This window comes from Sinocyclocheilus grahami, unplaced genomic scaffold (assembly GCF_001515645.1).
Source record: "Sinocyclocheilus grahami isolate Dianchi unplaced genomic scaffold, SAMN03320097.WGS_v1.1 scaffold655.1, whole genome shotgun sequence".
NCBI lineage: Eukaryota > Metazoa > Chordata > Actinopteri > Cypriniformes > Cyprinidae > Sinocyclocheilus > Sinocyclocheilus grahami.
Window position 1 is genome coordinate 142,528 of NW_015505834.1, and position 26,096 is coordinate 168,623.

General features: G+C 36.7%; 1 protein-coding gene across 3 annotated transcripts in view; it reads left to right on the top strand.

The window, feature by feature from the left end:
• Positions 1 to 22,692, top strand: part of LOC107558686 (ceramide glucosyltransferase-like) — a 41,466-nt gene extending 18,774 nt beyond the window's left edge. For all 3 annotated transcript variants that reach the window (XM_016242344.1, XM_016242343.1, XM_016242342.1), the window contains 8 exons: positions 2,605 to 2,746; positions 14,811 to 14,913; positions 16,540 to 16,641; positions 16,813 to 16,925; positions 17,832 to 18,010; positions 18,923 to 19,009; positions 19,338 to 19,524; positions 20,036 to 22,692. In XM_016242344.1, the coding sequence (XP_016097830.1) occupies positions 2,605 to 2,746; positions 14,811 to 14,913; positions 16,540 to 16,641; positions 16,813 to 16,925; positions 17,832 to 18,010; positions 18,923 to 19,009; positions 19,338 to 19,524; positions 20,036 to 20,206 (1,084 nt within the window). In that variant the 3' untranslated portion in view covers positions 20,207 to 22,692. The remainder of the gene's footprint in view (positions 1 to 2,604; positions 2,747 to 14,810; positions 14,914 to 16,539; positions 16,642 to 16,812; positions 16,926 to 17,831; positions 18,011 to 18,922; positions 19,010 to 19,337; positions 19,525 to 20,035) is intronic.
• The last annotated feature ends 3,404 nt before the right edge of the window (positions 22,693 to 26,096 follow it).

Below are 26,096 nucleotides of genomic sequence, written 5' to 3' on the forward strand. Positions count from 1 at the left end.
AGAGAGAGAGAGAGAGAGAGAGGCTGTGTATGTATGAATTACCACTGTTTTGCCACGTTTCTCTATTAACAGTAAAGCTGTGGCTTTAATTCCTTTAGAAACAATGATGCTACCAGCACCTTGTTGAGAAAGATAATGTAGCTCTAGAGCGATTAAGCTATTTAGTTGATAAAACTGCGGGGCAGCGCTAAAAAGTTTGTTCCTGAATGTCTATGCGTGATCTGTGTGAGTGACTGAGCGTGTGTGTTAGATACAGAAGACAGCGCATTAGTTTAGAACTCTTCTCATTTTTATTTTTTTAATGTAGAGAGTGTGTTAATTTGTGCAATGATAACCTACCAGCAATGTAAATATGATTTAAAAAATATATATATATTAGAATGAGTACATTACAATATAAATTTATTAGAACGAGTACATTCATTATTTATGGGCTTAAAAACAAGATGCAAAAAATCTGAATATTGTACCTGGTGGGGAGTGCACAATGTAAACATGAAACATATGCCATTACCTATATTGTACTGTGGTACAGTTATGGAGGCCCTTCATAATGCAGAGGTCATAAACAGCTGTTTTACTAAATTCTTCTGAGGTGAAATTCAGTGCAGTCCCGTATCGTGATGCGTATCGTATCGTGGCATCTGTATCGTGATACGTATCGTATCATGACTTTGCTGGTGATACACAGCCCTACAAGTAAGTTACTTTACCAAAAAGCGGATGCCATTTATTCCTACAAACATATGAACCGATAACCGATTAAGAAGACAATTTTGATTAGCTTTAACAAATATCGGTTAAACCGATTATCAGTCTCTTTAATTTACACATCTATGTATAATACAACTTTATGCTTGTAGTCTTAAATGTTTTGAGACAACTGTGATGTACACTTCTTTTAATCAGTTAGTCTGGCACAATAATCGGCTGATGTTTGATATTTACAATATATTACCAATATATATAGCTTTATTATGCACTAATAGAAATGACAATTTATATAAGTTTAACTCATTTTTTTCTTCTTTCTTAAAGCTCAGTCTTTGCATTAGATGGAGCTTGAAATGTTGTTTGACGTTCACAAGAAAGTGGCAACAGTGATGTTTTGGCAGTCAAGATAGACAAACTTATCTCTCCGAATCAAACCCGCTCAGACAGCTGAATCTTTCTTCCAGCTTTTAATGGCTATTGCTGTCTTGGAAGCTTCTGCGCTTGTTCTGTAGATTGCTGGCAAGTGTGTCAGGAAAGACTAAAGGACCCTTCAGACAGGAACAGATAGGAAGTGCACAAGCGGAGTTCCTGAGAAGAGGAAGGTGCTGTAATTGCTGATCAAACTGCTCCAATTTTAAAATGCCTCTATAAATTGAAACGGTTAACTCTGCATTACCTGAGCATTCTGCCATCAAAACAAGACATTAACATGAACAGTTCTCAGAAATAGTTTGAATATAAGAGGTTTTTTAAAGTGTTTTGTGAAATGTTCTTTTGATTTACATCCTGAAACTGAGCCAAAGAGCTTCTCGTAACATAATATCAGTGGACTTATAGGAACAATAAATATAATAAAATACGGCCACCTGACCCTATAGACTTTGAGCACTGTGAGACTTCCTTCTTTAATCAAAGTATGATAAGTGTGTGAAACTGCTGAAAATCTTTACTACTGAAACTGCAGTTAACTTGGGAAACTAAACCAGTTGGATCACCTGCCTTGTTGCGGTACATAGGTGACCTGTCAGCTGCCAGTCAAACTGCAAACAAACAGTTGATCATTGTTTGAAATAATACACCGTCCCACTGCATGCTTATATGCTGCAGCCTTCATTTGGCTACTGCAGGTTGCTTGCAAATAGAGTAACCAGGATTTGACTCAATTTGTGCAACATAGGTTCCTGTTGTAGTGCAATTCACTTGAATGTTTTTAACTGCATCACCGTGTTTCTCTCTGTAAATGATTTCAAAGATTAATTCTGATCATAATTGCACAGTATTTAAAATTTTTTTTAGAAGTGTTTGCTACTGCCAAAATAGGCCATATTAGCTTTACCGGGATTTCAAAAAACCTCCCTAAAATTCACCATCCTGCACAAAGAAAGCAACATAACATCCTGCTTGCATGAATATACACTCAAAGTTTTACCCTGTGGACACTTGATAGATTTTTTTAAATGCACTTATGAAAGTAATGCATTACAATATTGCATTACTCTCTAAAACATTAACTAATTGCATTTCTTAGTAAAAGTAACTAATTGCATTGCGTTACATTACTTGCGTGTTACTTTTTCTCAATCGGGCTGGGCTCATTTTTCTCTCTTCAGCATTTAAAATCATTGTTAATCTAAAGTCATTTTTGCTAATTTGTATGGTTTAATTGGATCATCGAAGGTCAGGCAGCAAAGACCCTGATTAATATAATGGGCTATTTAACATATTTAATTATTGCTGGTCAATAAATGGGAAAAGAAAGTAGCTTGCATTACTTGTTTATAAAGTTACTCAGAAATGTTCTTGTGAATTACAAAGTAATCTGATTATGTAACTCGTGTTACATTGAAATGCATAATGTAATCTAAAAACATTCCTTCTCTCTCTTTTCAGCCGTCTGCATCTCAACAAGAAGACCACAGAAAAGGTGCCGTACAGCAAACTGGCTGGTGTATCGCTGCTGAAGCCCCTCAAGGGTGTGGACCCCAATCTCATAAACAATCTGGAGACGTTTTTTGAGCTGGACTATCCCAAGGTACCATCCTCTAAACTCTTTGACCTTGCTGTTGCTCACGCTGCTGATTCAAGTGGCTGGTTAAAGGAAAGTTATTATTATAAGCATTTGCCATTGTGTTTTCGAAAAACCCTTAAGTACAAAACTTCAGGGCGTAACTCATCTAGACCTGTGTTTGCTACGGACAGAGATGATGCCTAAAATTGTGCGGCTTGAGGAGAGGTGTGCTATTATCTTCCATGCAATCAAAGTGTAGATTTAAAATTGAATTGCTTTGTTGTTTTTTTTACAATAGACAATTATAAGTTAAACATTGCCATTAAGTCTCATACTCCAAGTGAATAAAAACATCCTGCAAAGTTTTAAATCTGAAAGTGCACCGTGTATAAAGTTATTGTCTCTCAAAAGAAAGAGTCGACTCTGAATCATTGAAACGAGTCGTTTAAAAAAAAATCCCAAGCCGTTTCATGTTGACGTCAACATGAAACATTAGCATATTGCCGCACACTTGTTGGTCTTTTCGCGTCTGAATGAAAATGCAAATTCATTCTTTGCCACTAGGTGCACTTTTGGAGCGATAAAAATAGCTGTTTCCCCGGTAATGACTGTAAACAAAGCAGCACTGGCTCACACGCACTGCTTTATCAGATATTACAGGCATGGTCCGATCGGACAAATCACCGCAGATTAGCATCACGCAAAGGAGGGGTTTGGAAAAATTAATCATTGAGCGAATCGTTTGGGAGTCGTTGAGCAAGTAAAGTAAAAATAAATGCATACTATAAGACAATGAAAGGGTTTTTTGACCTTGCATGCATGCCAACCTGTTGTTGGGGCTCCTAAAACCAAAATATGAACCTTTCATTACCCATAATAGGGCCACTTTAAGAGATTGTGTCAAAACGTTGACTTTCGTGAACACACTTATGATTTAGCTGGATGATACTACGTTATTGCTCATATTTATACCATTTCTGTTTTTTAGCATTTACCAATTCAGATTTGTTCTTGCACACTTCCTGTCAAAACCACTGATGTGTTCTTTCGCCAGGTTTGTGTGGCATTTTGACCTTTTAAGGACCGTCGCAATGGCTTTCTGCCTCTTAATTGCCTCTTAAAAGAGAAAGCCTGAAGACTAAACATACTGTCGAATTAGATCGAATACTGTGCTCCAATTCACAACTTTTGCAACAGCACATGTGCGTACTTGTTAGGTGGTAAATTTGTGACTTCCTGTGTCGCATCTAAGTGGTCATGGAAGATGAATAGAATATACATACTGACAAACCTAGCGACTTTTTGGATAAACCTTAGCTATGGTTCAGTTGGAAGATTTCGCCAGTGCTGTCCCGCGAATGCGAGGTCTGACTTTCCCGGAGAAGTGTCGCCTCTCTCGGCGTCTGTTCTGTGCAGTGAGCGGCAGAGAAGCAGCGCATTCAGTTGGCCACACCGCAGCCGACTCGTCAATAAATGAGTACAAAACAGCGTTTCCTAGCACCTGTTGCTTACTGATTCTTTGGAATTATTAATTATGAGCGTAGTTCATATCACATGCACGTTTTTTGTTTGTTGTTTTTTTTAGTTCGTTACTCAGATGCAGGCAGTGCGCTGCAGGAGACAAAAAAGTAATATAGCCAAAACAACCGCATAGCCGCTCTTTAGTGTAGATGCATGTTGATTTTATCAGATGATGACGCGATTAGAAATGAGAGCTCCTGGTTAACATGTATTAAAAGGGGTTGTGTTTAGTCACTATTTAGTGTGGTATTTTTGACAATATTCACTCATCATGACCGTAAAATAGGGCATTCTAAGTTAATATACTGCAGTATTTCCTCTCTCAATCAGTAGAAAATATGGTTAACACCCGGTCATGCATGAAAAAAAAATACACCGTCATATACCGTGAAACCGGTCTAATTTTGAAAAATACCATGATATACATTTTTGATCATACTGCCCAGCACTACCACCAGGTGTTGGTGGGTCACTGACCCTGTTGATGGAGATGCTATAATCCTTGGGTAGGCGAGATGGCATTTATCTGTTACACACTGCTGCTGTTTTCCCGCATTGCTGTCATTTATGCATAATGTGCGGCTCGGATTATGTTCTCTGCAGTTCTTTTTTGCTTGTGGCTAGAGTCCAACAGCATAGCTGGGATGTTTTAAAACACAGAGGCTGAATTATAGCAGGCCACCAACATAGAAAGCAGGAGATGATGATACAAAGATGAAACAGAAATTCCCAGAAGTACCGATGCTTTGCTTTTATGTAAATACATTTTATGTTCTCGGTTTACAGGATATTCCGATAGGACATTCTTATGGCACTGAATGGAGAGTCTTATTGGCTATTTGAATAGATGTTCAAATTTTCCTGGCAAATGTATATATCCAAAGCCATCCCAAATATTCGGGCCTGAGCATTTTGAAAGGTAAAACTGTACCTTGATGAGGTACATACAAAACATGTCCAGGTCACGTTTTACCCCATAATTATGCAAAAATAAGATCTTAAATTTTGCATAAAGAAACTAAAGCCGGATTTGAGCATTTTGCCATCATTTCAGGATTATTTTCCCACAAGTATTCATCTCTGTAATGACATTTTTATCATATGACAAATTTTCAGTCTTCAAAAGGTTTAGGGTCGGTACAATTGTGTAATGTTTAGGAAAGAAGTGTCTTATGCTCACCAAGGCTGCATTTGTTTGAACAAAAATACAGTAAAAATTGAAATATTATTACAATTTAAAATAGCTGTTTTCTATGTGAATATATTGTAAGTGTAATTTATTGCTGTGATCAAATCTGAATTTTCAGCAACAATACTCTAGTCTTAGGTGTCACATGATCCTTCTAATAATCTGATTTAAATTGAAAAGAGATTGTACATTCTAAATAGGCTTAATTTTCTTTAAAGCAAATTAATAAAGCCATTTTTGGGGGAAAATAAGACCTAGATATGTTCATGAGGTTCACCCATCAGGATTTGCTAAAGGTGGCAACTGTGTTCAACAGTAATGAAGAGGTTACCTTAAACATGATGGAAACACGCAGGGTGCGTCCCCTGATAATACATACTTATCTTTGTTGCTGAGCACTGCCACCATCTAATTACAGTGTTTCTTTGCATCGTGAGTTGAGCACAAAGCTTTTGATCAAATCACTGATGCTTTTCTAATGAGGAGCTTTTCCAGGTGTGGCTGCTCTGCGAAATAACCCATTTACCATTGGATGATTGTGTTCTGTTGTAAGCCATCTGTCAGAGCTCCTAAATTAAAAATTGATCTGGCGTATAATATGCAATTCCATGACCTACCCTGAACCGAAAGTCCAGTCCCCTTAATCTTGTGATTATATTGTAGTTGATTGCTAGTAATAATATTAGACTTGCACTGCATTTGTTTGTATGACCCTGAATCTAATCTAAAGGCAGTCCGATGTTTTTAACTTTTTCAGTGGCCTTGGTTCTGGGAATGTTTTCTCAGTCATTTTGTCAATGCATTAAAAAAATAGTAATAAAAATAAAGAAAAAAAATTCTAAACCAACTCTGACTGAAATTAATCAAATCTTTACAGAGTATTTAAAAAGTACATTGTAAATGATGTAACTTAATCAGCTTGGTTTTCTGGGTCAGTTTTTAACGTATTTTCTAGTGCTGTCAAACGATTAATCGCATCCAAAATAAAAGTTTTTGTTTACATAATATATGTGTGTGTACTGTGTATATTTATTATGTATTTATAAATACACACATACATGTATATATTTTAAAAAAATATGTTATGTTTATATATTAAATTTATCTGTAATATAAATAATGTAAATATTTTTAAAATATATACTGTATGTGTGTGTACTTGTATAGACATAATAAATATACACAGTATACACACATATATTATGTAAACAAAAACTTTTATTTTGGATGCGATTAATCGTTTGACAGCACTAATATTTTCATATTGGACCTTTATTGTATTACAGTAAAAATGCTGTTTTTTATTTTTTTTAATCCAAAGCAGTACAAATTTAAAAACAGTACTATTAATACTACCATAAATCCTTGCACTTGGATTTTCTGGGTCAGTTTTGGGGCCTTTTTAACATTTTTACATCAGAATTTTTATCCCAGTTAAAATGTAGTTTGCTAGGTAACTAGCTAACTTAACTAGCTAAACACTCTCTAGCTTGCCTGTGCTAGTCTGCAAAAACTCACATGACCCTTCTCTTTCTGCTCTCTCATTTCCATTTAAAATGCGACTTCTCTGATTGGTGGATTACACTTTGGGATTATGGGTAGTGTAGTACTTTACTGAAAATTTAGCAATTGAACTATAAAAAAAAACAACAACTAAAAACCCACTGTTTTTTTTTTTTTTTGCAGTCCGCCTCAAAGAACCCTGCACAATAACCCATAAATATAAATCCAGTCATTACTTTTTCAGTCAATCAACTTAACTGCGTTATCTTTTAGATGAATAAATGCAGAAACCTAAGTGATGATTCATTGTTTCCTGAGATCTACAGAATAATCTGTAGACTTTCACAGTGAGTCACCAGCGAATGAATGTTGAGGTTTCTGTAGTTCATTCCACCGATCAAAGTTTAATGCAGACTCTAGTGTGGATGGAGGTGGAGAAATCTCCGCTGCTCTTCCTGTGGGATTCGAGGAGTGACGTGGGAATCGAGATGACTGGGTGCATTCAGACGTGTAGCTCTGCAGCAGATGGGACATTCTGCTCTATTTTCCGTCACACAGCTGTTTGAGCAGCACAGATGTTGATTCCTCCTCCAGCTGCTGCTCCTTGTAGGTTTGCCGTTGGAGAAGTGGTTCCCCTCTTTAGGAGCATTCTTTGTGAATTTTCAAGTGAACGACAGGTTATTTTATAAAGCCTCTACTGTGAAGGAATCAGTTCTAATCATCTAGATCTAGAAAATCTCCCTTTTAAATCATTTCATCTTAACCAGTTTCCAAACCAAGCGATTTTGCTGTCTGCACTGCACTGCACGTGAAACTACTACTGACTCCACACAATCACAACCAATCAGATGTTTTGCATTCAGCTTTTAGTACTAGTCCCCTTGATCTGATTGGACAACTAATGTTGCCGTAAATTATTCCTTCTCTGTGTTCCTGGAGTTCCAGACAGTCTGTATGTTTCTCAGTGACACGCAATGATTGATTTAGCTTCGACACTTTTAGGAACATTTTCCCTTATTTTAGCCAAAGTAGAATTAGGTAGCATTATATTTTGGTGCCATATCGATTATCAGATGATATTTATTGATATTGCACAATGTTGGATGTTTGTGCACGCTTATTTCCCCTTTTTTTCATTTAGATGATGACCAAAGAAAAGCTAACGCAACCTTAAAGTAAATCTTTATAAAAACTAATGATTAAAATTCTTCATATCCGTATTTCACACTGTACATTGTAATGCAATGCCCAAATTAATTTTGTATTCCTTTTAAACAATCGATTTTAGTTTTGATTGTTTTAATTCAAATTTATTAATACAAAAATATTAAACGTTAATTTATTACATTTTTAGTATAGCTGTGCCACGAAAAACATGTTTTGAAAAAAATGGCTTATCAGTATCGAGGTTTACAATTAAAATTCATCTTGTAGGATGTTGGCCTTATAAATTTAAGCTTTTTGTATTTTTATTTATTGAAGTAGATTTTAGGATATCAATTTATTTGTAATGTGAAATATCTCTTCTCGACTACTCAAGCCAAGTGTGCATCAACATTATTGGATGAGTTTTCTATGCGGACATTTTTCCCAGTTCTTTAATTCAGGCCTAATCAGATCAAACTGTAAATGCGTCTTTAATTTATCTTCAGAGACATTAAATAGCTTCCCTCTTTTAAGCAGATGGCATAAAGCTTTTGCCATATGCAAGAGGAAGTCTATTTTTCAGCCAGTTCTAGCTTTATTAAAAATGCTTCATGTCCAATTGGATCGTTCCAAGGCTCTCAAATTCAAGTGCATGGGGAATAAAAATGAAAAATAATGAATTGCTTTCAACAGATATGCCAACAGCAAGAGTCTCTTCTTTCACAGCATGTTTATTCCTGACTTAATTCCTGGGCATTGCAGGCGTTCCATTGAACTGCAATTTGCATATTTATTTTTGACTTCTGTGGGTGACGGATTTGTCAAAACACCTACTTTGAGTTTTAGTCCACTGTCAGAACACGTCAACATCTCTAGGGCAGTAGTTCTTCTTTTTCAGCGTGCATTCATTGTTTTATGGTTCTTTCACTGTATGCCACTCCGTCTTGCCTGTACAGGCTCATAGCCAAATGTACGACTTTTTTTCACTAAAATAACCTAATTTAACTTCTGGGATTAAAAATCATAAAAAATTCCATCATCTGCTAAAACAGAATTCTAATGATTATTTTTTTGTTCAGTTTATCTGTCTATTTAATCTCTGTTTTTGGTGCAGTTTGCCATTTAAGGTACAGAGAGAACGATTATTCAGTGGTCCAAATCAACCTCCAAGTGTATCTGTGGTTTAGAGAGAAAAATGATTTAAATATTAGTAAATGTGCCGAACATCCCAGGCTCCCAAGAATGTTAAATGACGCACAAAACACAGTGGAATGTGATCTGGATCTGGAAGTCATGAGGGCCAGATGTTCAGCTGTTAAGAGCTGTTCAGATTTATCCCATTTAAAATCTGTCTTCAGTGTTCACTTACCAAAATCACACCCTCAACTAAGCCACCAACAATGCTAAATGTGCACCTTAAATTGTAATTTTAACAATGTTTTTGCATGCTGATTTGTCCGGGTGTTGGTTGACCTCTGATCAAATCATTTCCGGCTTTCATGCTTATGTGCTGATTAATACCATCTACTTTGACTTTTTCTTAAATAAACACACAGTTGATTTGAGCAGTAGTTCATTTTGCATCGCAGTACTCAGAATTACTGTGTGTCATGGTGGTTTGTTTGTTTGGTCTCTGAGTTCTGTTGAAAGACACACCTAACCTACAGCACATTTGTCTGGTATGTCACTCCCCGTTTGGCATCAGCTGAGCTTCAGCTTTCTTCGAAAGCCGGAAATAATAGTGTTTTTTTTGGTAATTAGGGTTCCTGGAATAGATGCCCGGACCTCTAAATTAGTAGTGCTGGGAGGGACATCTGCTTTGGGGTTTTGAAAGCGAGAAACACTGATTATAACAGACAGCAGAGGTCAGGAAAATGGCTGTAGGTGACCCGTACCTTTTTTGGTGTTATTACTCCATTTACTTTAGAAACATTGGTCTTCTGTCTTTTATTACCACTTTTGTGTTTGGTTATAAGACTGTAACCGAGCTAACCAAAGGATATCAGAGTTATGTAATTGCAGTGTAATTTGATGACCAAACTTTTGTCATGGCAATGTTGTGGCAATCGGAAATGTGAAATTCGTTGCCACAATACAACTTTGTGACATTTGTCAGTTTAGCAGTTCAGTAATTGTTTAGCAGTGCAGTAACCGTACACTTGTTATTTTAAAAAAAAAAGTGTTTATCTATGGGTGGACATGCATTAGTTTAACCTCATCCTCATTTGCCCAAACTAATTTAAAGGCTCACTAATTTTCCGGTGAACATGAGCGGTACACGAGCGGAATGCACATTCATCGATTTTGTATCGATTTTTTACCCCCACCCCTAATCTCCATAAATACATATATATATCCTTCGGTTCCTCGTGCTTCCCCATCTTCATAGAGAACGCGGTTCATGGTTGCTCAGAGCGCTTTGGAAAGAAGGTGGAAATGGCGCGGTCACATTTTTAGACGCTGGGAGCAGGGAAATCTATTTAGAGCACCTTATTGTAGTAATTAAAATAACGATATTTGGCACCAGATATCGATTCTCGTATCACATGGAGAAGGACAACGAAATATCGCCATATCGATATATTGTTCCACCTCTACTAATAAACAGCCAATATGTTAATAATAGGCATACTAATAAGCAAGTAGTTAATAGTGAGAATTGGTCCCAGATGCCCATTTTCCACAAGTTGATATGATTCTTTAGGGTCTTAATGAAAAGTCTATAACATACTTTGGTTAAAATTTCTCAATGGTGGTGTAAAACAACACCCTTTGAACCTGTCAAAAACAGCTCTGTTCACAGCAAGCCGTTATGGTGCATTTCCCTTTAAATGCTAATGAGCTCTGCTGACACCGCCCCTCTCTTCCGTGGGGTGACGCGCAGTTCTCCGAGAGACTCTTAACTTCAGCCGCATTCATCGTGAAACTTGCTAACTAGCACATTATTAGGAAAGGCGATTTGCAAAATTCAACAAACAAAAAACGTATACTCCCTTCTGGAGGTGAAGCTGGATTTATTAACACCCTATACACGAGCACTTCTCTTTTGCTGTTTTCGACACACACATGTAACGAGATCTAAGATGAATGTTGCACACTTGGATTTCCCCTTGCTTTCCATTTCACCTCTCTCTGACGTCAGTATTCATCTAATTATTTCACAACCTCATGTTTAGTCTCTGACGCTCCCTCATTTGGGACGGGCTGATCTAGGCACAGTTCAATAGAGGCGCTCCTGATTTCTTGCGCTGGATGTAAATTGGAGGGGTTGCTCCCGTGCGCGTCTATAAATGATTGAATGAGAGGCTCCCGGTTTTTCAGCGCAGCACTATTACCCGCTCGGGGTTACTGTCGCATACCCGCATCTGTGAGAGCACAGAAAAGGCCCTTTGTCTTTCGGCTCCAGTGTCCCGTGCCATAGCCATGGCAACATGGTGGCTGTGGAGTATTATGAGGTGGCTGGAGGGGGACGGGTGTCTCTTGTCAGAGCGCAGGCCTGTTCTTTCGCACTTTGGCCCTGGTGCGACTCCAAGCCTCAAACTGCCTTCCCTGAAAGCTTTTGTTATGTGGCCTGCCACGCTTTCTTTGCCGCTCAATTCAGTCGAGTGCTGGAAGTTCAGTGCTGTCAGCTCAGATCAATAGAAAATCCAGAGCAGCTTTGTGGATCCTATGAGTTTTCTGATGCTTTATTGGGGACATATTCAGCTCCTTGATGCATTTTTTTGTTTTCTTTAGTTATATTTTTGGCAGATGCTGTTTGCACCCCAGTGTCTGTTACTATTTTGGGTGTTTCATTAGTCTATTCTTTTTAGATTATGGACTAAATAGTGAGCGTATGGGAAAGTTGTGCCACTTTTTTTATGAATCTGTCCTTTGGTTGAGGAGAAATTATGAAATGAGAAGGAAGCATCTGTATTTAATGGCTTAAAAGTATTGGTTATACCAACTGGCATATGAGTGTAAACTTTTCGTTAGATTTTTGTAAAAAAAAAAATTTTTATATAATTTTTTGTATATAAATTGTTATTTAGTAAGTTACTTATTTTATACGTTTAAGAGTCACACCATATGACGTTATGACAGCCTGAACTAACTTTGCCATGTCAATTTATCTCATATTTTTTGAGATTATCAATTTTTGATACACAGTCTCTACACGTGCACCACATGACTGATGTAGACGATAAAATATTTTTCATATTTTAACTGCTTCACTGCATGTTTTTCTTGAAATAAATTGTCAAAACACTTGTCAGTTTTTTATTTCATAAAAATTCTTTTTAATGAGCCTTTTTTATTATTATAATGGCAAGATATTTGTTGACTTCAGACCTCAAAAATATCTGAATGGATTAATTGAGAAATTAAAAAATATTCATAAACACATTCATCATATAAAAGGTGTATTCAAGTTGTATGTGCAACGAGAAGCATTTGTATCATCTGGTGAATATGTGAACAATGTACAGTGTAATTGATTTGCACAAAAAAAAATCTGTTTAATAATAATTATTATATATTATTACATAATACATATCATAATATTATGTTAGATATTATATAATTTTTTTGCTGCACATTAATTGCATTTTCTTAAATCCTGAATGTACCTGCCATGAAGAAAAATGACTTTGACATGAAGAAGAAAAAAAACTGTATTTAGCTTAGTGCATACCTAGTAATGCATGACCTAATATCGTCTAGAAGATTAAAGGGGCAACACACATTACCCCTCTTTTCCCACATTCTGCAACTGCACCCTGACATGTATGGATATTTGCATGCTCGCGCTACTTTCAGTCAGCTAGATAATGGTCACCAAAATGCCTTGAAATGATACTTATCCAGTATCAAACATGTAGCGGCAGATAATGCTGTTAATATGAAACTTTTATAGCGTACTACTTCACACAGTAGAAAGTTAATGACCAAGCTGTAACTAGTTAACCCAGAAACAGCTACTGAATCTCAGTGCAAATAGTCACTCTTATTATTCATTTTCTTTTAATTAACAATTGATTGTAATTATTTTGTTTTTTCACCATCTTACCATTTGTTAATATATCTTTAAGACTTTAATGTATACTACTTTTACTACTTTTTTTGAAAGAAATTAACACTTTTATTCAGCAAGGACACATTCAATTGATCAAAATTGTAAATACATTTATCACAGTTTTCAGCATTGATAATAATCAATAGCCTGGTTTCCATCCAAAGTTGCGAATTTAACTTATGCGCAAAATTGAAATCGCATAAAACATTTGCGAACAATCATCGTTTCCATCCAACAAGTCAAAGAGAACAAAATCGTCACGTCCTGATAAACTAGCACTATAAATCACTAAGAATATACTAAAATATAATAATTTTCACATATAATAAATTACTTGCGCCTCGGAGCGAGCAGACGAAACACGATAAATGCTGTCAATGCTTTTTGAGGTGGATGCTGCTGTTTGGGAACGCAGTCATGTAAGACAATTATACAGAAATACTTTGACATTTTGACAAATACGTGCATTTCCGAATGACCATAACAACATACACTGTAAAAAAAAATCCGTAAAATCTACGGTAAAAAACCGGCAGCTGTGGTTGCCGAAATTTTACCATAAAAAAAATACAGTAGCAACGTTGTAGGTTTTACGGTTTTAACTTAAATTTACAGTTAAATACCGTAATTTCATTAACTGATAATGTTATTATATACCAACCTATTGAAGCACTGAAATCTGTTTTGTACTTTTGTAATACACTGATAACCACCAAATGCAGGTGATGATGAGAAAGTCACATGATGAACCAAAGCCCATCACAAGCAGCTTTTAAATAATAACATATATAGAAGGTGCACCGTGTCATTCACACAAACACTAAACACCATCATGGTAACACACATGAAACTGAAATAATGCAATAAACATTCATTTAACAACATTAGGTGTAACACACAACCCTAATATACAAAACTGATAAGAAAAAACTAAGAAGAAACATAGTTATTTCAACAAAAAAACATCAAATTTGAAGTGTAACGCAGGGAATTCTGGGAATGTCAATTTACGGTTATTCACTGTAAATTATACGGCCTTTTTCACTTCCAAAAACGGTATACTACCGTAAAATTAATGTCCAATACATGTAATGTCCAATACAGTTTTTCACCGTATATAGTAGGGGAATTTACCATTAACCATTTAACAGGTTTTTACTGTAGCATTTTTACAGTCTTTTACCGTTAAATTCACGGTCATTTTTTACAGTGTATAGATGCTGTGAACGAGATCGGTCCGCTGGTTAGTCAGGTTTTGCCATCTCATAGCGCAAAGTCACATTACTTTTTTGATACGCTTGGAGGAATTTATTCGCAAAATGCATTTCCATCTCCCAATGTTCACATCAACCCTTTTTCGCACAAGTCAAAAACCACCAAGCGAGCATAAACTTTTTGCGAATTAAGGGGATTTTTATTCGAAATTTGGCGTTTCCATCACTCGTTTCTTATGCGATACTTTAAAATGCGCATTAAAATAGGATGATGGAAACATAGCTAATGAAGACTGGAGTAATGATGCTGCAAATTCAGCTTTGCATCACAGGAATAAATTACATTTTACAATATATTCACATAATAGCAGCCAGCGTTTATGAACTGTGTGCCTCTAAGTGTATCATTGGGCCATAATTACTTGAGGTGCTCAAAATTGTTTCTGTCTTTTTCCACAGTATGAAATTCTGCTGTGTGTCCAAGACCATGACGATCCAGCCATTGATGTTTGTAAAAAGCTGCTGGGCAAATATCCGAATGTTGACGCCAGGTTATTTATAGGTAAGTATTTGATGATAATCTCACGCTTTCCATGTATAATGGAGCCAATAGTACAGAAAGCTCAGGCAGTGTTGTGCTGAGGAGCATCTCTCGTCCCTCGAGGCTTCCGCTGTCTTTGACAGTTTTGTTTAGTAGTGTGCAGGGAAATGGCAGGGTCTCTGAGGAGCCCCTTAAGAGGAACGCCGAGACCCGCGTGTGCGCCACAACTCCTCTGTGTATTTGCAAATGTAGCTCTTGGAGTGGATATTGAATCTTGCTCATTAGGAACAGCTGGTGACTGGAGCGGGTGTCTCTCTGGGGTCGTGTGATCCGCCCCGCTGCCTTCAGCTAGTCTGTTACGGCACAAACAGTCAGGGGAGACGGGCCGTCCTAGAGATGTCATCCGCTGCTTTGTATCAAGCTGAAGCCATGTTAGAAAACATGTAACGTCTGCGAGGTTGTGTTGCTTTAAACATCTCCGAGTCGTTTACCCCACCAGCCAATCAGACGCCGGTAAAGCGTGCTTTGTGAAATGCATTAGTGCTCTCAGAGGCCCTGCGCCATATGATCTTCGGTCCACAAATAAACATCCCATCCATAAAGAGGATTTAAAGAGAGTCTGCTTTATTGATGGACGCTAGACCTGTTACAATTTATGTAATTGCTTGATCAATCTAATATTTCATTTTTTAAATTTTTGTTATTATATTTTTAAATATGACTTCTGTCAATGTGCATTTTAATTTAAAGTCAAATTCTTTAATCAAACATACTGCATTAATCTAAAATTCATCTTATAAAATATTTTTTATTTTCATTTTAATTTCAAATCAAAATAATAATAATAATAATAATATGACTTCTGTCAATGTGAATTTAGAATTTCCAGTCATAGTTTTTATTGTAATTTGAAGTGGAACGGTATGAGCATAATTTACTTCAGGTTCACGTTTGCATATTTCATTTTTGGCTAATATGGATTAATTGTTATTTTGTTAACTAAAAATATTAAAATAGTTTTTGTTAATTGAAATAAGTAGAATTAATAGATTTAAAAAATAAGATTAGAAATGTTGCCTTGGCAATTAACGGAAATATATTATGCTGAAGTACTAAAACTGAATTAAAAATAAATTAAAGCTAAATTGAAATATAAAAAAAATAAAACAAACTAATAAAAATGGAAAAATCACATGGCAAAATAAAAAATATATAAAATCTATTTCAAAATATTAATAAATACTATAATAGTATACAAGTAATATTAAAATATCACTGATATGGTGTGAGATGAGAACATGGCTGAACTGATCTAGACCTGGGATGGGGATTGTATTAAAAATGCATAGAAATGATCATTATTTTATCACTATTGTAGACTGGATATCAGTCAGCTTACATAGAATGTAGTCCCCGTTATAAGACCAAAAGAGAAATATTTTTAGATTTCAGATGTTTTCTAATATACTTTAATATCGGAGATATTATTATTCACGGAAACCTCTGTAACTGACAAAACAAAAACACAATTAAATTGACAACCACACTTGTTTCTTTCAAAATGGCCAGATTTTATGATGCTATAATGCAATCATTTACAGCCCTAATGGTAGTTACTGAAATTTTTTTCTCTTTATCTTGTTCTAGGAGGTAAGAAAGTTGGTATCAATCCAAAAATAAATAACCTCATGCCCGCTTATGAAGGGGCAAGGTACGAACTCGTCTGGATCTGTGACAGTGGCATTCGAGGTGAGTTCGCCCACATTACCATCTAAAACCGACTGCTTTAAATCTATCACATCTCAGTGTTTCAGTGAATACAATTCTTTATTATGACTTTTTTCCTGTAAAAAGAATAACATGACCAGGACATGTTTTCATGAGATTCACCTCTGAACAACTATGATCTAATATCAACAGTGAAGCCAGACACTCTCACTGATATGGCCAATCAGATGACGGAGAAGGTGGGACTGGTTCACGGTCTTCCTTACGTGGCAGACAGACAAGGATTTGCCGCCACATTGGAGCAGGTCAGCAGCCTTCACTAGTGACCTTCTGAATTCTTTGTCGGGACCGTGTTGGTCGTCTGGATTTGGCTCGGGAAAGCTTTGGTTTTATTAGATGCTCATGAACACGTCATTGCTATTATGTATTGGAAGAAGTGCTGTTCTGTCCTGTCACACTGCAATAAAACTGACGAGTTGTGGTTCTGTTGCTAGTAGAGACTTGAAATGGGACACCATATGTTGTAGTTCCTTTGTTCCTCTGAACTTTAAAGCTCTTTTGGCAAATCAGTACAATATTAAAATTCATTAACTGCTGACAATATTGGTTTATGACGTTTTTGTAAGCGCCAAGTAAAACCTAATCACTAATGGTCTCTCAATCAAATAAATGTTACATTGTTGTGACGAATGAGCTATAGACGTTACAAAAACAGACTTAGAAGTAGGGCTGTGCAAAAAATCAAATGAGATTTTCATGCGCATCTCGTCAGTAAAGCCGGTTCTGTGATTAGTAGTAAATCTCCAGCACGTGCTTTCAGATGGAGTGGCATCACAGCGAACTACACAGAGCCGTAGTTCGCTGACAAGCGGAGTTCGCATGCGATTCATTGCCGATTTTGAATGCGATTTTGCGTAGCTTGTCAGCGAACTACGGCTCTGTGTAGTAAATGCCGCTCCATCTGAAAGCACGTGCTGGAGATTTACTACTAATCACAGAACCGGCTTTACTGACGAGATGAGCATGAAAATCGCATTAGATTTTTTTGCACAGCCCTACTTGGAAGGCAATGTATTAGCATGTTAAATTGAAAACTCTGCTAATAAATAATCGTCAGAAGTGTTTACAAGCGTAATGCGATAGTAAATACATCAAATCTTCCGAGATGAATTATATGAAGTGTAAACATTGTCCCATGTGAAATCCTGCAGGTTTATTTTGGAACGTCACATCCTCGTTCCTACATCTCAGCCAATGTAACGGGAATCAAGTGCGTCACAGGGATGTCGTGTCTCATGAGGAAGGACATCCTGGACCAAGCGGGCGGGCTGATTGCATTTGCCCAGTACATCGCTGAAGATTACTTCATGGCCAAGGCCATCGCAGACAGGTTTGCCAGACTCATTAAATATCCGTACAGTGAAAATGGCTTTTGATAGGTTATATTTTTTCATCGTCTTTAAAAGAAAGAAATAAACTATAATTCTGTTATTCACTCACCCTCATGAAGTTCCAAAACTGACTTACTTTCTTCTGTGAAACGAAAGATGTTTAGCAGAATGTTCACGCTGCTCTTTTCCATACAATGAAAGTGAAGGCTGTCAAGCTGCAATGATCAGTGTTTTAGTTAGTTTTTTAGATTTTTGTTTTCACTTTAGGTTTAAAGTTTTAGTAATTTTTTAATGTCTGTACAGTTTTTTGTCATTTTATTTACGAGTTTTAGGCTATTTTCTTTATTTTAGCACTTGGCCTAAACTAAGCAACATTTAAAAATGTTGCTTTGACAACTAGCTGAATTTTTATTTTGCTTTCTGTTAACATTTATTTTTTTCAAATAAAATTTTTTAATGGTTTTAGTCTTAGTTTAATTATAACAACACTGTCAACAATTTCCAAAACACATTAAATGTATCATAAAAGTGGTCCATACAAACTGTTATATTCAAGGTATTAAGCCATGCAATAGACTTAATGTGTGACTAACGCCAAAAAAAATTAATTTCAGTTAATCGTGTGAAATCTAATTCGCTTCCATGTATATTAAGTTATAAGATATCGAGGTTTTTAATGAATACCTGTTTCAGTTTTGATCTTTTCCTTATCAAATCATTTGAAGTCATACAGTAGCATTTAGTATGCCATTCAGTTATTTGTATGCACAAATTTAATTGAATATGTCTATTTATAGCTTGACAGTTTTTAATGAAAATATTCCTTTAATGTGTGTTCAGAATCGTATCTCTCAGCCTCGGCTAAAATGTCCTTTATTTGCCAGTGCAATGATGTGGTGTTTCTCTTGCAGAGGATGGAAATTTTCCATGGCAACGCAGGTAGCCATGCAGAATTCAGGCTCGTACTCCATTGCACAATTCCAGTCTCGCATGATCAGGTACGCCGGTTGTTCAATCAGCTTTTTTTATGTCCTCTAGTGAAACCAATCTGTTTTCCTGATGGGGCCACCTCTGGCGCAGTGATGGGACTGGGTTATTTTTGTTGCTGTTCGCAATTTTCTTATAGCGTTGCTGATGGATTCCTGTCTTTTAAATTGCATCATAATACGGAGAAGCAAATCTTGAATAGATTTTGATATGTTTGTCAGAATAAGCTATCCAACTGTAACACATGATGTTGTTTTTGTGGCTTTAGATGGTACTAGATCCCATTTTGTGGTGCAGAAAAACTGCTGAGCTCATCTCATTGTTATCTGCTCTTGCTAGATGGGCCAAGCTGAGAATCAACATGCTGCCGGCCACCATCATCGAGCCCATCTCTGAGTGCTTTGTGGCCAGTCTTCTCATCGGCTGGGCCGCCCACCATGTGTTTCGCTGGGACATCATGGTGTTTTTCCTGTGCCATTGCCTGGCCTGGTTCATTTCGGATTACATCCAGCTGAGAGGAATACAGGTGAGACACAATACACAGCCAAATTTACACTTTATTTTAAGGTCCAATTCTCGCTATTAACAAACCATTAACTACGACTTTTGATTCTTAATTTGCTGCTTATTAATAGTTAAGTTTAGGTATTAGGTGCAGAATAAGTGCTTTATACGTACTAATAAACAGCCAGTATGTTACTAATAGGCATGCTAATAAGCAACTAGTTAATAGTGAGAGTTGGTCCCTAAACTAAAGTGTTACCCAAACTTAAGCTCTGGCTCCTTTCTGGACCATTTTTGACAATCCATTCAATTCCCAATGGAGCCTTGCTCAATTGTTTCCGGGTTGAATTCCAATCCCAACCTCATTCTACTCAGAAATGAAAGATTTCTTGTTTGACATCCAATCAACTCTCTGAGGAAATTTCATGAAGAGATGGTTTTCATGTTCAACTCTTCTTGGCTTCTTAAAGCCATTTTATCTTGAACTGTAGCATTTGTCGGTTCTTGTTGTAATTCTCCTTTTTTCCTCAAAGGGCGGCCCTCCATCCTTCTCCAAGCTGGACTACGCAGTGGCCTGGTTCATCAGGGAGTCCATGACAATTCAGATTTTCTTGTCCGCTCTTTGGGACCCCACCATCAGCTGGAGGGCGGGACGCTACCGATTGCGTTGCGGAGGTACGGCAGAGGAAATCTTGGATGTTTAAATGGCACCGTGTGCCTGGGACTATGCACTGATGTGTACATGGACACAGAACTGAGAAGATGTGGGCGCAGATGGACAAACGAACTGCAACTTTTTTTTGTTTTGGGTTTTATTCCAACTTCTGATAGTTTTTAACCTGTGACTTTAGCAAATAGATTATTTATGTCCTTGGTGCTTTTTTTGTTTTCCTGTGCGGTCTCTTGACAATTGAGACCTCGTTCTAGATGAGCCAAAAGTTTTGAAGAAGAGAACTTGTGTGGAAACTATGTCTGGCGAGGAGGCGGCACTTCAGCGGGCATCAGTAACCCTGATAAAAACGTATCTAAATGTAACTTTTTTTTCTTTTCTTTTTTTTTTTAAAGGTCCCTGCAACATGTTTAGTGGTAGTTGAACAGCTCTGTATTTCGTGACATTTATAATGAGTTGGATGAACAGTACAGTTTTTAACGATAATAGTGGGGTGGAGAATGACTGAAGCCTTTTAAAATGGCGCTAGCGCATGAATGGATCACTTGCTTATCACAGTGTTGCTCTCAACATACAGCACTCTTGCCATATTTGATACATTTTTGGACTTCTGAATGCTCGAAACGGATGCACTCAGGTCCATTTTATGTTTACTGGACAGAGCAATATCTTCGGTAGAAGTTATACATAGAGAATTGTGGCATACTGTCGACGACTCTTGTACAGTCTTTGCATTCTCCCTGCAGTATTCGAGCATGAGGTTTACTCCTCAACATGATATCTGCAGATTTAATCGCATATCTTATGAAATTTAGTGCCATTTGAAGAGCAAGCGGTTCTATTGTTATAATAGCATCTATAACGCTTGGCATCTTTAACGCTTTTCTTCAAGGTCTTAATCTTCCCGTGCTTCGTTCTCTGCAGTAGTTGCTCTCGTACCAGGATCAGGGTTTCCTAAAACACACTTCCTGCCCTGCTGCTGTTTGTTTGAGAAGCTGTCAGTATTTTCTTGATGTTTGACTGGATGTAAGTGCATAAATTGTCCAAACATTTCATCCGATGTCATTTCAGTTAGCCCTTAAACCAAATTCTCTTGACGTCAAGCATTTTAGAAGTTAAAGTGTACTCATTTTTTTTTAAACAATTTGGCATGAGTGAGTGTTCAATTTTATATAAACCTTTGCGTTTACACTTTGATGCATTTCAGAATATGACAGTCGCACTCTACTCGTTCGCCATTAACATAAATACTCTTACAGTCAAACAGTATTCACGAAACAACTGACATTCTTCTCCATCTTCCCCTTTTTTTCCACGGTTGTATCTCGAGGAACTGCTTATTTTTTTTGTTTTGTACTGCTACCAGTTTGTTGTTAAACCGCTTTTTCTGCATTTTCCTCATTTCTTGACTCTTGCTGCTATTCGTTCATAAATCATACCGCTGATCGTGAGCAACCCATGCCAGCACTGGCAGTATTGTTTAACAGATAACCTACTCGTTCACCTGAACTGTTCAAGCCTTGTTGTTATTTTAAAACCATAATATGTGATTCAGAAAAAAAGCCGTGTGCATGTGTCTTCATATTCCATCAGCTGCCATTTAGGAAGTACTAAACACTGTTTTAGCCCAATGCCAACCCTCCATTGTTTGTGTGTTTGTTCTGGTGTTGGTTTATTACTTCTCATTTGAATACATCTGATTTTGTTCTACTGAACGCTTTGGGCTAACTATTGGAAATAAACTGTGTTTTGTGCATGAGGCCACGGAATGAATGCCATTTGTTCGTAACATGGCAGTTGAAGTATTAACAGTTGGGGATCAATCAATTAGCAATAATCATATACATTATTAGTTTTACTCTATTCAGGCTGTGAAACGAACTCAAGCTTCCAAACCCATTTCTGTGTCCATTTGTGGTATAATTAACATTTCAGATTTAGTTGACCGTTACGCATTGATCATACCTCAGTGGGCCTCATTCATAAAACACGAACAGAGTTTTTGTGAAATCATTCTTACGTAAGCTACATGTGAAACCAGTTACATTGAATAACTGGTAAAACTATTCTTCTGTAAATTGGAATTGGTTTTTACAAATTATTCAATTGAAGGTAACAATTTTGGTTTTATTATTCAGTTTGGTGTGTCAGTTTATGCAAACAAGGTTTTGCGAATTATTCCAATAATTCTTTAGTAAACCGTTGCACTGAATTGAATAATTTAATCAATTCTTGCATAATATAGATTGAATAATTAGTTCAAACCATTCTTGCATAAACGATCGCATGAATTCTGTGCTACAATTATATAATAATGGTCTCGGCATAACTTAAAAACGGTTTTATGAATGACTAAGAAATTAATTCTGCTTTTGAATAAGGCCCGATGTGATGTAGTTCTGCACCATTGATCAAACCGAATGTACCTTCGCATGAACATGTGACGATAACGTTTTTTCATCGTCTATCGTAACGCCTGAAACACCACCGTAGAAACTTTAGGGAATGGGAAAGCTGGCATTTTCTGCAACTGTGCTTTTGAATAAGGCCCGATGTGATGTAGTTCTGCACCATTGATAAAACCGAATGTACCTTCGCATGAACATGTGACGATAACGTTTTTTCATCGTCTATCGTAACGCCTGAAACACCACCGTAGAAACTTTAGGGAATGGGAAAGCTGGCATTTTCTGCAACTGTTCTTCAAGTTCCTCTCTTTTGACTTTCAGTCGTATCTGCTTATTAAATATATGTGAAATAGTGTCAAAAAGAAACCACCTCATTTACGAAAAGTCTACGAATGCACTGTAAATTTCCCATTGAGACTTTTCCCCTCTTCGTGTGGCTGTGAGAGAATGCTGCTGAATGCAGAAATATTGCCTTTTTTGATAAGTCAATTCTGAAAGGATTGCATTATCGTAACGTTCTGTGGGGAACTGGACTTTTTTTTTTTCCGTGAGTGTACAGTTGTATGTTTGTCGGATTAACATGTTTTGTGAAAGACTGGTGACCTGTGTGGTGCCATGTGGATGTGAGAAAATGTGCATTTACTTAAAACAAGTAACGCAGAACGGTTGAGAAATTGGAAACTGGGCCGCATTTACAGGATCTGAAACAATATGATAGTGAGCTGCCTAAACAGTCTCAAAATATCTCGAGACAAAGCCAGTTTGAGTTTAAGTGTCATATCCTGTGCTAGTACTTTACAGTTGCGACATTTCACTCTTTTAAATGATCTTTCTTTACTACAGCCTTGGACTCAAAGAGACCGAGAGAAACTACTACTACATGTTTACCATACGGTCATCAGTCCGAGTAGAAAAAAAGTCTAGTTGTGATCCACCGCTTTTATTTGATGTGCTGTAAAGTTGACAAAAAGTAAGAAAAAAAGCTTTTAATTTGTTTTAAAATAATATGTACAGTTTATTTATGAAGTTTGGTTGATATCCGTTGCATACACTGCTTCCTAAGGCTTAATTTATCAAGTTGTACATTTTTTTTTTTGTTGTTTTTTTTTCTGCAGTGTAAAAGTATGGTTGGACAGACTTCAGTTTTTGAACTTTTGTGTTATTTTGTAGATGTTGTGTACTGTACTCTTGATGCTGAATGCGTAATCCACAGCTGGAAACTGTGCCATTACAGAGAAATTAAAGCTTTATCAAGCAATATAAGAAGTGCGTGTTTCAGCTCGAATCTGTTGTGTGTGTGATCCTCATTGTTACGTTTAGAGTAGTTTTAGTAGTTTGTGGTTGGCTGCATTAGCAATACAATAGTTTCTTTCAAAGCAATGGAAGTCAGCTCCCTGCCCCTCTGTCTATGACTTCCTGTGTGTTTGAGTTTCTGTGCCACCATTCATTCACCACATCACATGTCTGAAACTGTAAAATGCAAAATCATCCACAGGATCTAGGCATGACTTTGTTACTTGGTATATCATTTAAAGTTCGAAGAAAACTCATTTTATGGACGCTGATAAACAATGTACGTGTTAAAAACCCTGACCTTAAAAATTAGGCATTTGGTGTTTAAGCTTCACTGCACTGTTGTTAAAACTGGGCAGATTACTTACAAATTATAGTCCGTGATTACGGATTACGTGATGAAAACTGTAGTTAGTATTCTGACTAGTTTTTGGATTACTTTTTTTATTATGTTTTAAACGTATCATATGGATATAAAAAAGCAATGAGAAAGAAATGCATTCTATTTTTGATACCAACATCATAAAATGCATTAAACATTACATTAAATCAACAGTTACTGAGGGTCAGTGGTTATGATGATGATGATGATGATAACTGTGTTTAGTAACTTGTATAAATATTTGTTTCATACATGGTCTAATTGCTTGAGAGGTGCTAAATGGTATGGCACACAGTAGGATTTTTTAAAAGGAAAATTTACAAGGGAAAAAAAAGAATAAACTAATATGTAATCATTGACTTTCACTGTATGGATGAAACCGTTCAAAATCTCTTCCTTTGTGTTCAGCAGAAGAAAAAAATTATACAAGTTTGGAATAATGTGCGAGGGTAAGTAACTCTTATTTTTTCAGAACGGTGCAATGGTGTGTTTTAATGGTAAAATGCTTGGTATTTGGCTGGTATTTTCTATTGCATCATTTCCTGTTGCCCCCATCACTTGATTTGATGTCATTGCTTTTGATCAATCTGATGTCAGCCCAGTAGTTTCGGGTGCGTCCCGTGTAAATAATGGTGTTACAGCAGTGCAAATAAAGGCTGAGGGATGTGAGTGTGCTGGTGGTCAGTGCTCTGTGTTTGCTGGGCTGTGTGATTCTCTACTAACACAAGCGTTACCAACCATCTGCTCTCCCAGTCCTCCGTCAGTGTTTCACAAGCAAAATCCCTGCTAAATCCCAAAACACAAGCAATCCCTGCTATTCGAAATATTCCTGCATCCTGAGGCTGGAGCTGCAGTTTATGTAGCGCATGTCTGACTGTTGTGTCTCTTTGTGTTATCTGCTGCATTATCAACTCTGTGTTTTTGCCTGCAGGATGCCTGTCAGTGCTTATCTCATAGCAGCCCACTATTCGGGGAACAGGGCATGGATGGAGATCAGGCGCCACGAGAAGAAAGATGGCATCTTGCTGACAACTCACTATTACTTCCTATAGGCTTTACTAACATGTTTTTAACATGTAAGCGCCGCTTAAAAGTTGACTGTACAGAGTTGTGTGTTTAAATATTCATATTGATGCATTATTGCATTCTACCATGGCTGTAATGAGTTCAATAAAAATACAATTGAAGGTTTATAGAGAGTTGATTAATATTTATTGTTTTGTTGAGCTTAATACTATTCACTAGGGATTTTGAAAAACATAAGTTTTCAAATGGACATTTATTTCTGCATACAATACATAAATCAGTCTAATAAAACACTGGGTGGTCTGAAAAAAAGAATGAGTTGTTTATCTATTTTTAGCCAGCTTACGGAACTGGAAGTTCCACAGTAAACGTTGAACTGATGAGCAATGTATTCAACTCATGCAACAAGATTTTTTTGAATGGGATATCTTATGATATGTCTCCTGAATTATTTAGTAAGTGTACACATTTAATAATCATAAATGTATATATATAGCTGCAAGCAGCAATTATCAGGGTTCAAGTGCTTTCATTTAAGATGTATAGGCTTTTGGGTATATTCGGATAAACAACCCTGTTATAGCTACCCAAAGAGAATTATTGATCTAAAGAGTCCAGAGAATCGTGCTGCAGTGGTTTTATTGAGATTGAGTGAAAAAACCTTGGACTAGTTCACAAAAGTAGGTTTTTTACATAATCGAGAATATTTTAACGAACTATTTGATTGACAGCAGTGGTTCTTGAGGCAAGGTTGCTCAGTATGAGAAGATCTATCAAATTATATGAATATTGTGTGGATGTGTGAAACCATGTGA